The 15,623-nt window shown below is 35.6% G+C and overlaps 1 protein-coding gene across 2 annotated transcripts in view; it reads right to left on the bottom strand.

Annotated features, from left to right (window-relative positions):
- LOC124596602 (protein bric-a-brac 2-like) overlaps window positions 1-15,623 on the bottom strand; it is a 528,908-nt gene that overhangs the window by 107,438 nt on the left and 405,847 nt on the right. The window contains exon 7 of one of the 2 annotated variants that reach the window (XM_047135810.1): window positions 13,947-14,737. The exons of the other annotated variant lie outside the window; for it this stretch is intronic. Within the exon in view, the coding sequence (XP_046991766.1) occupies window positions 14,487-14,737 (251 nt within the window). The 3' untranslated portion in view covers window positions 13,947-14,486. Of the gene's footprint in view, window positions 1-13,946; window positions 14,738-15,623 lie in introns of those variants that run through there. 2 annotated transcript variants of the gene reach the window in all.

Genomic DNA, 15,623 nt, shown 5'->3' with positions numbered 1-15,623 from the left:
AAAGGAATGGACAAAAACCCTAATTTTGTGTGATGAAATGTTACTGTGGATGAAATGAGATCAAAAATGTTTTTCATCTGAAAAATGCACCCTTCACAAATATGCTTTGGCAGTGGGAAAATTGAAGGGTCTGGATAATGAGTTGTTGAGTCACCCACATTATTTATCACTTTTGGCACTTTACGATTTCACTGTATCCTCATTTATAATGCTCTTCTGCCATGCAAAGATGAAGTTTTATGACATTTAGGTCCACCACATAGAGTATCTGCCAAATTCTGCTTTGACTGACCTTTGATCCAATTTGTAGCCTGACTTTACTGTTGAAACGTCTTCCGCACACACCACTTGCCAAAACCACTGTAGATGCTTTTTTCACAATTTGTCCTTAACTGACACAATACTTACGGACTTCATAAGGTCATCATTTAAAATGCTCTTCTGATTAGTGTCAGCAGCTGCCCATTTGAGGTCCTTTGTTTCCATGATGCTTAAAACTGATCGTACAGCTCATTTCTAGTGGGCCAACATTTGGTGCTATAGATTGTGAAAAGACTGGTGGCAATGTGGCAAATTTTAAATTTCAGATTATCTTTTTCAACAGCTGCAGTTGACTTTGGTTGTTATTTCTAACTTCATCAAAAATCTATTGGTCCTTGCACTGACTTCATCAGTAAATTGGCCACTGTTCATGACTGTGTACCCAACATACTTGAAAGTTGGTCATTTGTGATAGATCTAGGCTGCGAACATGTATTGATCTAGTTTTTTTTAAATGAGATGTCACATACTTTGTCTTCATTATTATGAGGCACAAGTCTGAAGTGGCAGTGTCCATTTTGAAACAATGGAAAATCTGGAATGGAATAACAATGGTATGAAGAAGATAGATTCCTACTCACCACATAGAGGAGGTGCTGACTGGCTGTCTTCCTCAATGCGCCTTTCAGCTGCTCAATGCCATCTCTATGTGGTGAGTGTCCATCTTGAGAGGGAAGGAAGGAAGGTTAGGGTTTAAAATCGTATCAATGGCAAGGCCTTTATAGATGGAGCACAAGTTCAGTTTGAGGAAAGATGAGGAAGTAAATGGGCAGTTTCTTGCTTAAAGGAACCACTCTGGCATTTAACTTTAGCGATTTAAGACAGCACTTTTATGGATTGAACATAACTTCTCAGTTTGGAAACAGGAGCAATGTGCGACTGCGATGTTACTTCAAAATGACATATTTCCAAAGTATTAATCAAGTCAAGCCATGTGGTACTTGATCAAAGAAATTCTTTAGCCCTAGTGTCAAGTTAGATGCAGCTACATTATTGTCCACAAATAACCAAAAAAAGTCGTAAGTTATGGCACTGCAAACAATAACATCTAGATGTAACTTGGCTTGAGACGATGGAATACTGAATAACTATGTTCTTTTTACAAGAGATAGCCTTTGAAACATATGTTCAATGAAGTCTAGAAGACAATTGTCAAGGGAAGCAACATACTGTCATTCTGCAAAGGTCTGCATCACACAGTGACCTACAAGATACGAAAGTCAATGACAAATGGGACAGTCAGCAGACTCATTTCAAGAGCCATTATGGTTTTTGTTGAAGCTTGAAAATGCAGAAAATTTCTTTCCAGATGTTATGATACTGTCTGCTATTGCTAATGCTCAGGTACAGTTAGTTCCCACATCTATAGTGAGTTTTGTGGGAGCTGTACATAACCATTCTACACGCATATTGTTGTAATGGTGGTACATGTGCAGTATCATAACATGTACAATGGGTGCCTGGATCTCAGTCTTTTCACACTTACAGACTGTGCCATGAACTGTCAAGACTTTTCTAACAAGTATAATTTCTGTTGTTGTTATTTACTTTTTATTTTTAGTATGTTCCTTACAGCCACTTCTGGAATTACAGGCCTCTACATATCTAGTAGCAGTTTTATTGTTTTAGTTGGCAATCAAGAAATGGTATCTTATATAGCTGTTATTTTATTGAATTTTAGCAAACTGATTTGACTGTAGCACTTTTTTCAAGTCCAGCAGTGTAACTATAGGTTAACATATGTAACCGGAACATAGGGAAGTGCATAGTGTGAAATTTTATCTTTTCTTGTTGTTCTGTATTTCTTAAAATGTTACTCTTTACCCAATACTTTCACTAAAACTACAGTTATAATGGCTATGACTGGTATCATAGATACATACTCCAGAAAGTTAATTACTCTTTTATTGTGACCTGAAAAAAAGCAGCACCTTATTCTATTAAACAAAATCATACACAAACTGTAAAGCTGGTGGCAAAGTAGCCATTCAGATTATTATTCATTATTTCAGGGCAGAAAAGGAAATGAGTGGAAGTAGGTACAGTTTGACAAAAAAATTGTTGGGCTTACTAACTTCAACTCTTTATTATTAAAATGAAATACATTTTTGTATAGTTTCACATAATTGTACTGCCACCATAAAGAAAGAAATATTTTGTTACATGTTATGAAATACAATAATTGTCACCTAGGAAATCAAAATTAAAGGTATTATGAAAATGCATAGCCATTATGTTTATACCCAGTTTATTTTCCATTTCCCTACAGACTTTTTATCTGGAGTTTTACGGTGGCTAAAACTTTATTTTATACTTAACAACCAACTTGAATAGCAGCTGTATGACAAGAACACAGTTTGTTAGAGTTATATGGAGTGGAGGAAAGTCATTTTCGATTGCAATACTTGAGTGCCAATAGTGAAGGTGCACCTAAAGAGCTTGGTGAGGAGACCAGTACCTAAATGGTAACACATCTTAAAAATCCTTACAATCACATGTGCCCAGGGAGATGCACTGGCTTATTGTAAGAAGGAAAACAACTGCCTAAAGATATGAGTGCTTGATATACTGTACACTTATTTTTATTTTATGCACAATCACAGAATATGATTACAATCATAACAAGTTTTACCCATACATTGTCATACAATGCTTTCTTTTCCAAATGACCTACATAAAATGAAGCTGGCCAAGGAATGGCTAAAACTGGTTATAATCAAATAATATAAATCAGTTGCCTGAGACTGCAGTTGTGTGTGTTAGTTGTGTTTGCATGTGCGTGTGTGTGTGTGTGTGTGTGTGTGTGTGTGTGTGTGTGTGTGTGTGCATGCGTGTGTGCATTTATTGTTGACAAAGGCCTTAATGGTTGAAAGCTATAACTATGAGAGTCTTATTGTTGTGCCTATCTGTGACTCAGCACATCTCTGCTATATGGTGAGTAGCAGCTTTCCTCCTCATAATACTGTTACAAAGCTGGTTATAATTATAATCGTGCCCTATGAGTGACTAAAAGCTTTTGGGACAAAATGAATTGTTGGTGATACACTACTGTCAGATCATGGCAACAGCACATGGACAAGTTAACTAAAAATCTCATTTCTGCCTGATATGCATTTATAAATCTGTCTCCTTGTGTTGACCTACAGACAAGACTTTGTGTATTTTCACTCAATACTGCCTTATGGTATAACCTTCTGTGGCAATGCAGCTAAGATGAAAAAAGTATTTATTCTACAGAAAAGTGGAATAAGAATATTGCAAAAAGTTGACAACTGAACATCTTGCAGAACTCTCTTTGGGGATTCTTACACTTACATGTCAATACACAGACCCTCTATTGGTAAAGGGTGGCACAAAAAGAACACAAGGATTTGACTTGCATAGTATCGGTCGTGGGAGTGAAATGGCAGGGTGGGGGGACCTGTTGTTTTGAAGGTTATTACTTCCAGTAGCAATGTCACAATGTACCATGCATCATCACATGTTCACTTTTGAACATTTCCTCAAAAGTAATGACTCTGGGGTCACAGTTCAACAGATTTTCCATATGCACTTCAACGATTTGCGAAATCGTTCAACACCTGATCACAACTGGATAATCATGAAGCAGGCATCACCTGGTCATCCTCACTCAGTACGAATGCACAAAAATGTTGATGGAGTAAGAGCATCTGTTTTTCAAAGTTCTCACTGCTCCACTAGGTGGCATTCTCCAACTCTGGGTTGTCTCACTGCTAGCTGCAATGCATCCTGAGTGATGAATTACATTTTAATCCTTACACAGTGATGATAATGTAGAAGTTTCATGGCTGTGATTATGATGAATGGAGACAGTTTTGTGAGAGAATGGTTGATGTTCCTGCTGCTGATGACATTGTGTTAATGATGAGCAATTAAGCACACTTTCAGTTAGAGGTTATGGAAACATACAAAAGTGTTGCTATTGGGCAACAGACAACCCACAAGAAGTGCATCAGAAACCACTGCATAGTGCATAAGTGACAGTGTGGTGTGGAGTGTCCAAAGTGCAAATCGTTGAGCCTTGTTTTCCTGAAGAATGCAGTGTTAGTGTAACAATGAATGCTGCATGTTATGTTGCAATGCTAGCCAATTTCATGTGATCACAACTGGGCACTATTGGGATGAACATGGCAGACAAGTGGTTCCAAAAAGATGGATGCTGCTGTTTCACATGACATGTTGATGAAAGTTATGGTGAACTTTGAAGAAAGACTTTTAACTGTGTATTCACTAAGGAGACCACTAAGTTATATGTTATCTTAAAATGTACAAAAAAATGTAACAATTCAGAAATTGGATACATTATCAACTGTCATGATGTGAGTACATTTTGTATGTGAGCAAAATAGAGCCAATTATACTCGTATGAAATTCACACATTCTTTTTGCACCACCATTTATTTGTGGTTAATAATAAAAGTGAATTTAAGATGAACTCTGACGTCTGCAACCACAATATTAGAAATAAAAATATTTTTCATATAGACCATGGATCCTTATCTAAGTTTTAGAATGGCATTTTATATTCTGTTGTAACAGTTTATAGCGTACTATTCACAGAAATCAGACACGAAAATGAAAAACCCCAGATATTTAAAAACAAAGAAAATGAATATCTCATTAATCACTCTTACAATCTGGTATAATATCTGGGCTCAGAGATGTAAATTCCAAATAAATCTAATGTTTGAGTTAACCAGATCTTGATACCACCAATATATAAAATGCTGACAGTGGGCTGCGGAAACTAAATGCTTTATTTGAAGTGTTAGATAAAAACATTATCTGACAGTGATAGTATAAGTGAAGCAGCAGTAGCTTTTTTTCATTTCTTTTTCAAAAGACCTTTTTTTTTCCTTCTGTAACAAAATAATCTAGAAGTAGTTCCCATATTTATCAGTGTGGGTAACTTAGCACAAGTAATAATTTGTTGTTAACATATATTAAAGTAGTAGCTGTTAGTGGCTGCTTTTCCCTGTTAATGTTTACGTATAGAACTGAATTATAGAGGTATGCTGCAGCCAAGATATAAACAGAGTATTCATCCTTTTTTTTTTAAAAAAAGGCAGTTAAGGCATTAAGCAAATGTCAGCCAAAGAGCCTGAGATTAAAGTCAACAGGACATACATTAACAAGTAACCACAAAAGCCTCAACAATTTTGGAGTTTGGATCCTGTGCAATATCAGATACAATGAACAATATAAAAGTATGTTCAATATATGAGGGCAAGCTGATAAGTTATTCTCCAACTTTTTATGTGAACCCTCTTAAAGCTTTTTAAATAAAACAAACTTTATTAAGATTCTACATCTTTATTCTTCATGTCTACATATTTTTTCTCGTACATAGTCACCTTGGGGATGAATACACGCTTCACAATGAGAGACAAGTTTGCTGATACAATCACTGTAGAATGTTTGACTTTGTCGATGAAGTGATGACCTCACATCTGTTTGCACCACTTCATCACTATTAAAGGGAAGTCTTTGAAAGTGTTCAATTTCTACAAACAAACAAAGATTGGATGGGACTGTATGATAGGTAACTGAGAACAGTGAACCCTGGGATGTCAGACTGTTGCAGATGTCACAGTGCTCATGGTGCAGGAGAGGGTGCTCCATGTGTGGAAAAACATTCTCTATGGTTAGAAACTCGATTACAGCACACTGCATCCCAAGCACCGGCATAGTTACATTACCCACCACACTACAATTCAGAGCCCTCGAGCAGCAGAGGGTTGCGACTTGAATCAGTGGAGCAGAAAGTCAACCGAGTAATATGCATGACACAAAGTATCTCAACTGATATTGAGAATAGGATAAAAAATTTGGAGGCATTACTTCTCAGCATGCCCTCGTGTATTTCTCACATTGCACAACTAATTTTAAAGTACAGGCAGTACAACAGATTTTTTTTTTTTTAAAAAAAAAAGATGTATATATTTTTAACACTAAGGCAGGTTGTGATTATAACATGGCAAGATACGACATAAAATGTACAGACAACATCCCGCAATCATATGAGAATCAAATTTTTTAACAAACTTCCAAAGTTTATTAAAAAGTTTAAATGGAAGTTGCTTTAAATACGATTTGATGGTGTACCTCTGTAGAAATGTTTTTATAGTGTTATGGAATTCCTCCTAGAGGAATATATTATCTTAATTTCCACTACATTATTTATAGGTAATATGTAAAATAAAGGAAAGGCTATCACTCACCTACAGCTGACTGACACATGGTGCATAACACATACGACAAAATCAGTGTTTAGTAGCTTTTGAGCTCTTGCTCTTTGTCTAGTTGGAGTACTCACATTCACACACACAATTGCACAAACACCCAAATGAAGACACGTGTGGTCATGGCGAGATTGACTCAGTCAGTCAGTCTTTCTGCGACTGTAGGTGTGTTCATTTGCATGTCTGTGTGTGACTCTGTGTACTTTTACTAGACAGAGAGGGAGAGCTCGAAAGCTACAAAATATTGTTTTTGTTGTTTATGTCTGTGTGCCACATATCGATCATATAGGTGAGTGGTTGCCTTTCCTTTATTCTATGTATTATTCCATCCAGGAACTTCAATTGCTGTTAGTTATAACTAACTAATATAATGGGTGGCACAGTTAAAAGTAGCTTGCCCCAGACCCCATTCTGAATGTTAACACAATATTTTGGCTTTTTTCAATTCAATTCAATTCAATTTTTATTATCACATAACATGCCTTATACAATCAAAGATTGTGACATAGGTGACTTGTCAGTTTTTACACTATATATAACAATACTAAAAATAGACAATAAACTAATAATATACATGGTGTAACATCTTCAAAGAGGTATTTTAATTACAATTATAATGCATTGTTACCATTCATGAAATCTTCTACACTATAGTAACATTTATCTTTCAGATATTTTTCCAGGTCTCTTTTGGTGCCTTTTATATTTGGGTCATCCATATCTTTCCATATTTTATTTACAAATTTCATGCCCATATAGTATGGGGTTTTTTCATATGATTTTAAACGGTGGGTAGGTAACATGTAGCTCGTTTTATGTCTTGTATCATATTGATGCAAGAAGAAGTTGCCCTCAAAAAGTTGTGGGTTTCTTTTCGTGAAAGTGAGAGTTTCATAGATGTATATGCTTGGAATGCTCATTAGATCCAGTTTTACAAATAAAGGTTTGCAGTGTTGCTTTGGTTTTGCTCCCACCATTGCTCGGATGATTCTTTTTTGTAGTCTAAAAGCTCTAAGTAAATTTGTTTTTTCAGACCCCCAGAAAATTATACTATACCTAATGACTGAAACAAAATATGCATTATATACAGTTTTTCTTACAGCTAAATCAGTAATACTATACAAGATATTCATAATATATACAAGGCTATTCAGTCGACCCAGTATGTTATCCACATGGCGACTCCATAACAGGTTTTTATTGACTAACACGCCAAGGAATTTGACACAGTCTGCAGTCTCTAATTTTTTGTCCATATACCTTATTTCACTTATAGACTGTGCAGATTGTTTTGTGGTAAAATGAACAATTTCTGTTTTCGTAAAATTTAATGTCAAGTTATTGTTTTTGACCCATGCCTCCACTTCCCCAAGTGTTTGTTCAATATGACGAATTAGGTCTACCTCATTTTTACAACAGACTACAGCTGTTGAGTCATCTGCATAGAGGATAGTATCAGACTGGACCTGACATGGCATATCATTAATATAATATAGAAAAAGCAGTGGCCCTAATATTGAGCCTTGTGGAACACCTAATTGAGTGTTTTTCCAGCCAGAGAGAAATTTCTTGCCGTTGATGTTAATAAGTACTCTTTGTTTTCTGTTTGCCAAGTATGATGACATCCAGCTAAGAGATTTGCCTTGAAAACCATAGCGTGCCAATTTTTGGAGAAGCAGGTCATGATTTACTGTGTCGAAGGCTTTGGACAGGTCACAAAAGATGCCTGACACACACATTCTATCATCAAGACATCTGCTGACTTTTGTGACTAATTCATTTATTGCATGGATTGTGCTGCGGCCTTTTCTGAAACCATATTGATTGCCTAAGATAATGCTGTTAGATGAATTGTGATTTTCAATCTGATCACATGCAGCTCTTTCAAATATTTTTGAGAAAATTGGTAACAGTGAGATTGGCCTATAGTTGCCCAATTTATCTTGTTTGCCTTTTTTGTGTATGGGCCGAACTTCTGCATATTTTAATCGATCTGGGAAACATCCCTCATCAAATGATTGGTTGATTATGAAAGAGAGTGGATATGCAATACTGTGACGGACCATTTTTATTATTTCAGTGGGGACCTCATCCCACCCCGCAGATTTTGAATTTTTTAGGGACATTATGATTTTGATGACATCTGAGATGGAAACATGAGAAAACTTAAAACATGTGCAATTGCTATCTGTCATATTGGGCTTTGTATTTGGTGGTGAACAGTCACCAAATTTGTTACAATTTATGAAAAAGTCATTGAATGATTCACAAATGGCACTGGGTTCTGTAACAGCTCTACCATTAATCACTATTTTAGAAGGGCATTTTCTCTCTGCCTCACTGCCAACTTCACTTCTTATAACAGACCAAACAGCTTTTGATTTGTTTTTTGCATTTGAAATGAAGTCGTTATTTGCAGTACGTTTTGCTAGTTTAACTATTTTGTCAAATGTTTTTTTGTATGTGCTTACATACTTAAGAAATTGAGGGCTTCGATTTACTTTTGCCTCCATATGCAGTTTCCTCTTAGTAGCACTAGACACTCTAATTCCTTTTGTTACCCAGGATCTACTTTTTTGGGACCTGGTCCTCACTGTTACAAAAGGGAAGCATTCATTGAATACACCCAAGAATTCAGTTAAAAAGTTATTGTAATTGTCACTTGTGGAAGTATGTTTGCTGACTGTCCACTTGGTTTGGCTTAGTTTTTTGCAAAATACTTCCACATTTTCTTGACTGAAATTCCTACATCTTTTTGTTGTGCAGACTGAATTTTGCTTTGGTAGTGATACAAATAGTGCTTTATGGTCTGATACTCCTAAATCTAGAAGAAATTTTTCTTTTACATAATAATTATAACTACTTACAATATTGTCAATACATGTTGCAGAGCTTGCTGTAATTCTTGTATACTGATCGAAATTGAGATTTAGCCCATTTGTGGCTACCAGGTTCTTCTAAAATAAAGTAAACAACCACAACAATGCTCAATTTTATGCAATAATTGATTGTTATCATTCTTCTGTCAGCATTTCCGTTTATTTCATCAGCGAAGTTAGATGTTTCTCTTTGCAGTCTGCAAAATGACTTTCTTGATAGAAGAAAGAATTAAAATTGTGGAAGCATATGTGAAAACCAGTTTGATTTACGAAACTCATGAAACTTTTTGGGGTCACGTATCCAGATAGAGGGCTACCTCCAAAGAGAGCAATGCAGAATCTGTATAAAAACTGGTGCACCTATGCATCTGTGCAAAATGTAAAATAAAAAAGAATTCCTTCACTTTGCACACCAGAAGTTATTGCAGACATCCACCAAAGAACCCCAGAGCCCAAAGAAGTCTACACATAAATTGGCCCAACATGCGCATGTAAGTAGGTAGAGTTGCTAGCGGATACTGGACAAGTCTTAATTTGACGGTTGTGCAGCAATTATGGGAGCATGATAGTCATAAACGTGTAGTTTACAGCATTTGGCTATGGGATAACATCAACAGCGGTTTGTTAGACCCTTTCCATTACATCATGAGTGATGAAAATTGTTTCAACTTTCCAGTCATATGAATTCACAGAACACGAGGTACTGGGCAATAGAGAATCCTGGCATTGTGTGTCAGCAATCACTCAAGAATGAAAAAATTGGTGTTTGGTGTGGTGTAACATAGTCATGCATTATGGGACATATTTTTTGGCACTAATCTCAACATGGTTGTATATATGGAAATTTTTGATACATTTTGTGCTCAACTCACTGAATACAAAAGACAATACCGCTTCTTCCAGCAAGATAGGACAACAGCCACATGTCTAAGGTATCCCTGGAAGGAGTCTATGACGTCTTCACTGAGGAACAAACTGTCAACAAATATTTTTGGCCATATTTGCTGGGTCTAGCAACATGTGATTTTTTCCTGTGGGCACACTTGCTGAGGCACACATGATACAGAAAGTGAAAGACAATATCAGCTGTGAAGCTACTGCCATTGATACATGAACTTTATGCTGGGTGTATCCGAATATTCTTAAACATGCACAGTTTTGTACGATGTTGCAGGTGTCACTTTCATCATCTTCTACAAATGGGTTTTTCAATGTATTTTTCATTGTAAATAAATGGTAAGTGTGGTGTCACCGCCAAACACCACACTTGCTAGGTGGTAGCCTTCAAATCGGCCGCGGTCTGTTAGTATACGTCGGACCCGCATGTCGCCACTATAAGTGATTGCAGACTGAGTGCCGCCACACGGCAGGTCTAGTCTAGAGAGACTCACTAGCACTCACCTTCTTGTGTATATCAATGACCTTTCATCAGTAACATTACCAGATGCCAAGTTTGTTTTGTTTGCTGATGATACAAACATTGCAATAAATAGCAAATCAAGTGTAGTCTTAGAAAGATCAGCCAATAAAATATTTGTGGACATTAATCACTGGTTCCTAGCCAATTCTTTGTCACTAAACTTTGAAAAAACACACTACATGCAGTTCAGAACTTGTAAGGGGTGTCCCAAGAGTATATGTCTAACATATGATGACAAGAAGATAGAAGAAGTGGACGGTGTTAAATTCTTGGGATTACAGCTTGATAATAAATTCAACTGGGAGGAGCACACCACAGAACTGCTGAAGCGTCTTAACAAATCTCTGTTTGCAATGCGAATTTTGTCAGACATAGGGGATATAAAAATGAAAAAGCTGGCATACTATGCTTACTTTCATTCCATAATGTCATATGGGATTATTTTCTGGGGTAATTCATCAAGCCAAGCTAAAGTTTTCCGGGCACAAAAACGTGCAGTAAGAATTATATGTGGTGTGAACTCAAGAACATCCTGCAGAAGCCTGTTTAGGGAACTAGGGATACTAACTACAGCTTCCCAATATATTTATTCCTTAATGAAATTTGTCATTAAAAATATATCACTTTTTCAAACCAACAGCTCAATTCATGGAATCAATACTAGAAATAAGAATAATCTTCACAAGGATTTAAAGTCACTTAGTCTTGTACAAAAAGGTGTGCATTATTCAGGAACACACATTTTCAATAACTTGCCAGCAGCCATAAAAAGCTTAACAACCAATGAAATTCAGTTTAAGAGAAGCCTAAAGGATTTATTGGTGGCCAACTCCTTCTACTCCATTGATGAATTTCTTAGGAAAACCAACTGATTTGTATATAAGTACAACATAACTTCTGCACAATTTCAGTGCAGTAATGTGTTCACTGAAAATTTGTGTGTGTGTGTGTGTGTGTGTGTGTGTGTAAGTATAATCTAACTTCTGCACCATTTCAGTGCAGTAATGTGTTCATTGTAAATAAGTATTACAGTAGTTGTATTACATGTTTCTTACCTTATAAATAAATAAAAAACTTTTTTATTTTAAATTCAGTGCAATAGTATTTATAAAATGACTCTTAGTGTTCATTAAAAAATGACGATCATTCCACTTGGGACCTGTGGAATGGTACATTAGCTTATTTGTTTTAGTTGTAAATATTTGTCATGTATTGTTGTTTTTCTGACATGTTCCACATCCTGGAGGACCTCCTCACTACGGATCAATTGGAATGAAAGTAAATCTAATCTAATCTAATCTAATCCAGTTGTGCAGACAACTTTGCTAGCAATGGTTCACTGTAAACAGACACTCTCAATTGCATGACAACAGTTTAGCATAGCCTTCAGCTACGTCATTTGCTACGACGTAGCAAGGCGCCATATTCAGTTACTATAATCTGAATAGACAATATTGTGAATCATGTACCATCAAGAGTGACGTTCATCATTAATGGATTAAAGTTAAGTATCAAACCAGCTATGTCCGCTTTCTGAATTCTAATTCCTTGTCATGTTCCAGACCTCACGTCAGTATAGTTCTTCCCTCCTCACGCCAGCCTGCGTGAGCTAAAACGTGTGCATTTCGGCCTCCTCTAGTAACACGGTGTTGGCTCTTTTGCCAACACAACAGTAAGTCCATTTCAACTTTTCGTTTCTGTAATTTCACTACATTTCCTTTATACTTACATGGGCTACATTTATCTGTGCCATCCTATACATAACGTTTCTGTAGTTGTTTCCGGAAAGTTGTGACATAAATTAAAACATGTGCCCACAATCCAAAACAAATGTAGCATTCATCTAAGGTGAATAAATAAATAAACTTGACTCATTCCATATCCCTCCCTGGTGGGATTTATTGAACATAATGTGCGAATGAATGTATGGTGAATTGTTGAAATTGCTGGTAATTTCATTGATATATGGTTCAGAAAACCATCACCACATGGGATGACTACTAGTTTAGTGATTCAATAAAGAGCAGGGTGACGACCATCAGTGTCACAGTGAAAGGTTGTATGCATCACATTTTGACATACTTTTTTGCCATCATTTTTCTGGGCAGCTCCTAAAGAAGTTTCTTCTGGCAGTTTCCAGCAGCCTTATAAAAATTGTCAAAACATATTGAACGCAATGAAGTTAGCTTTGCAGATCAATAAAGGTATAAGTATAAAGCTGTACATAGTGCGTATTCCTAGACACTATGTTGCAGCTTAAATAAATGGAGGCATTCTGTCTGTAAAGTCTGCATTTTATTATCAAAGAACAGAAACTCCAAATTGGAATATCAACAATTTCCTAATTTGCTGCATTTTATTATGATATTCAACTTTTTAGATGTACCTTGTAATAATTCCATTGGTGGTTTGGTTTAGGGGAAAAAAAGAAAAGAAAAAAACAGCAAAGATTTGCATTAAAGGAGAATTTAGTAAGGCCAAGGAGAGTTCTGAAAACCAAAGTGCACTGCAATAACAGGACAAACATGCCAAAACAAAAATTTTCAAAGATTACAAGGTGCTAAATTAATACCAGGAATTGAATTACCTAAATGCAAATTAAAATACGTGAAAAAAGAATTTTGTGCTAGAAACACAGTGACATGATAATATCAATAAAGTACTGTCTGAAAAAGAAGAAGGAAGTATTGTGCACAATACAAAAGATGCCACCCGTAATTCTGTGTCCCAGTTGACATTTAATTTCTGTTTAGTCTTATTTCCTCCTACTTTTTTGTATATATATATATATATGAACATCTGCCTTCAAAGGGTATCATTTTCTGTGACTATCCATGTGTACTTGTTGCTGTTGAAACTTGTTAAAAGAGAAATTTCACAAAATATTTTCTTTGATGTTTTTATTATCTATACAGTACAAATCAAATTATGAAATTATTTTGCCTTGCAAAAGTTACCTAAGAAAATTACAGAATGGCTAGGAAAACAAGACTATCTGAAACAATTATAAAAACTAATTTACATAAAATATATTTGGCTAAAAAAGAAGCATAGGAGTAATATGTAAATCACATGTTCTCTTGAGTCATACTCAATGCTGAACTCACATAGCAAAAGCAATACAAACTTATAGACTAATAGAAATAACGACACTGAATACGGCAGCAGTACTTCAATGTAGCAATAACTTTTTATTTTTTTGTTACTATGTATTGTTATTAGATAAATTACTAATACATTTAGAATTCCGTTTTCCTTTTTTACTGTGTCAGTGACTGACATTTTTAAATATCAGAGTACATTAAAGAATAATGCCAAAGTAGATATTTCTGTTTCTGACTTGTAGCCATTGCCAACTGATTTTGTAGGAGGATCCACACTGAATTAAAAATTTTATTAGTAAAAAATTCAAGCCATCGACTTCAAAACATTGTGATAATTAAATGCAAAACCTCCAGGAAATTTGTCAACAACAATTTAAAAACTTATAATTTTTATTACAGACTTACTAGTATTACAAAGTGAGACATAATATTGAAATAGCTGTTAACGTGAATTAAATGAAACATAATAAATATTGACAGTTTTAATGAAAATTCTCTTCTACAAATCATTTATAGGTCCCGGAAAAGAATCAGAGTGAAAAGACATCTGTTTGTGGTAACGACTGTTGTGAGTAGACAGGCTCCATTTAGTTTTAAAATAACGATTGCATTTCTCACACATAAAGATCCGGGACTGTACTCGATGTTTCGCTGCAATGTGACGTGAAATGATGGCAAATGTGTTGAATGAACTTTGGCAGATATTGCACATGTAACGGTCACCCATAACTGAGTACTCATCACTGCTATCTGAAAAATGAGAAAAAGCAGAAGATTACTGACAATATTAATTTCCCCAGCACATCAGTTATGAAGTCTGGCAAAAAAGAATAGTGTCTGCTGGCAATACTAAAAAACTATATGTACTAGCATGTGCATACAAGACTTTTTTGACATTGGACTATATCTTTACACTGTGATAAATTTCATCAAAATTGATCAATTCAGGAGCAATGGGTGACCGACCAGTTTGCTAGAGATGTTTTTGGTGTAAGATATTACTTTATTTTACTGTTTTCAGAAGGTGTAACAAAAGAGTAGTCAATTGTCTGGAATATAATGAGGCAAAAATGGAAGAGATCCAGTGTAGCTTCATGGAAAATGACATGTGGCAGTACTTTAAGTAATGACAGGTACAAATACGGGCAACAAAATTATCTGGCAAAGTGCAAGAACCCACTGCAGTAAATAGTATGTACACTATCACTGAATTGATTAATTTTGATGAAATTTGTTACAGCATAAGGACAAAGTTTAAGGGTGAAAAAAGGTGACAGACTGTTCCTTATAATGCTAGCAGTCTGGTCTCCCTTTTGCCAGAACTTATATATATCCCAGTTCTAAGTTCAAACAAATGAAGCCTACATTTCACATGAAAATTTGAAGCCACTGGAAAGCAAACTAAAGACAACTTCAAAACAAGTATTTCATATCTGGAAAGATGTGATAAGAATGCAGAATTTTGGAAAAATAATGCATTGCCAGTCAGAGTGCTGAAAATGACCACATTCAAAGGGAGAGAAAAAGAGTTATTTTTCATGTATCACCATCAGTATTGGTTGTATAAAAGGAACAGATTGCTGGAATAAATACTGTTTCAGACAGAAGAGACATCTCAGCTTAAATAGATGTGAAC

Source organism: Schistocerca americana, chromosome 2, assembly GCF_021461395.2.
Source record: "Schistocerca americana isolate TAMUIC-IGC-003095 chromosome 2, iqSchAmer2.1, whole genome shotgun sequence".
NCBI classification, from domain to species: domain Eukaryota; kingdom Metazoa; phylum Arthropoda; class Insecta; order Orthoptera; family Acrididae; genus Schistocerca; species Schistocerca americana.
This window is presented reverse-complemented; position numbering and strand designations above follow the sequence as displayed.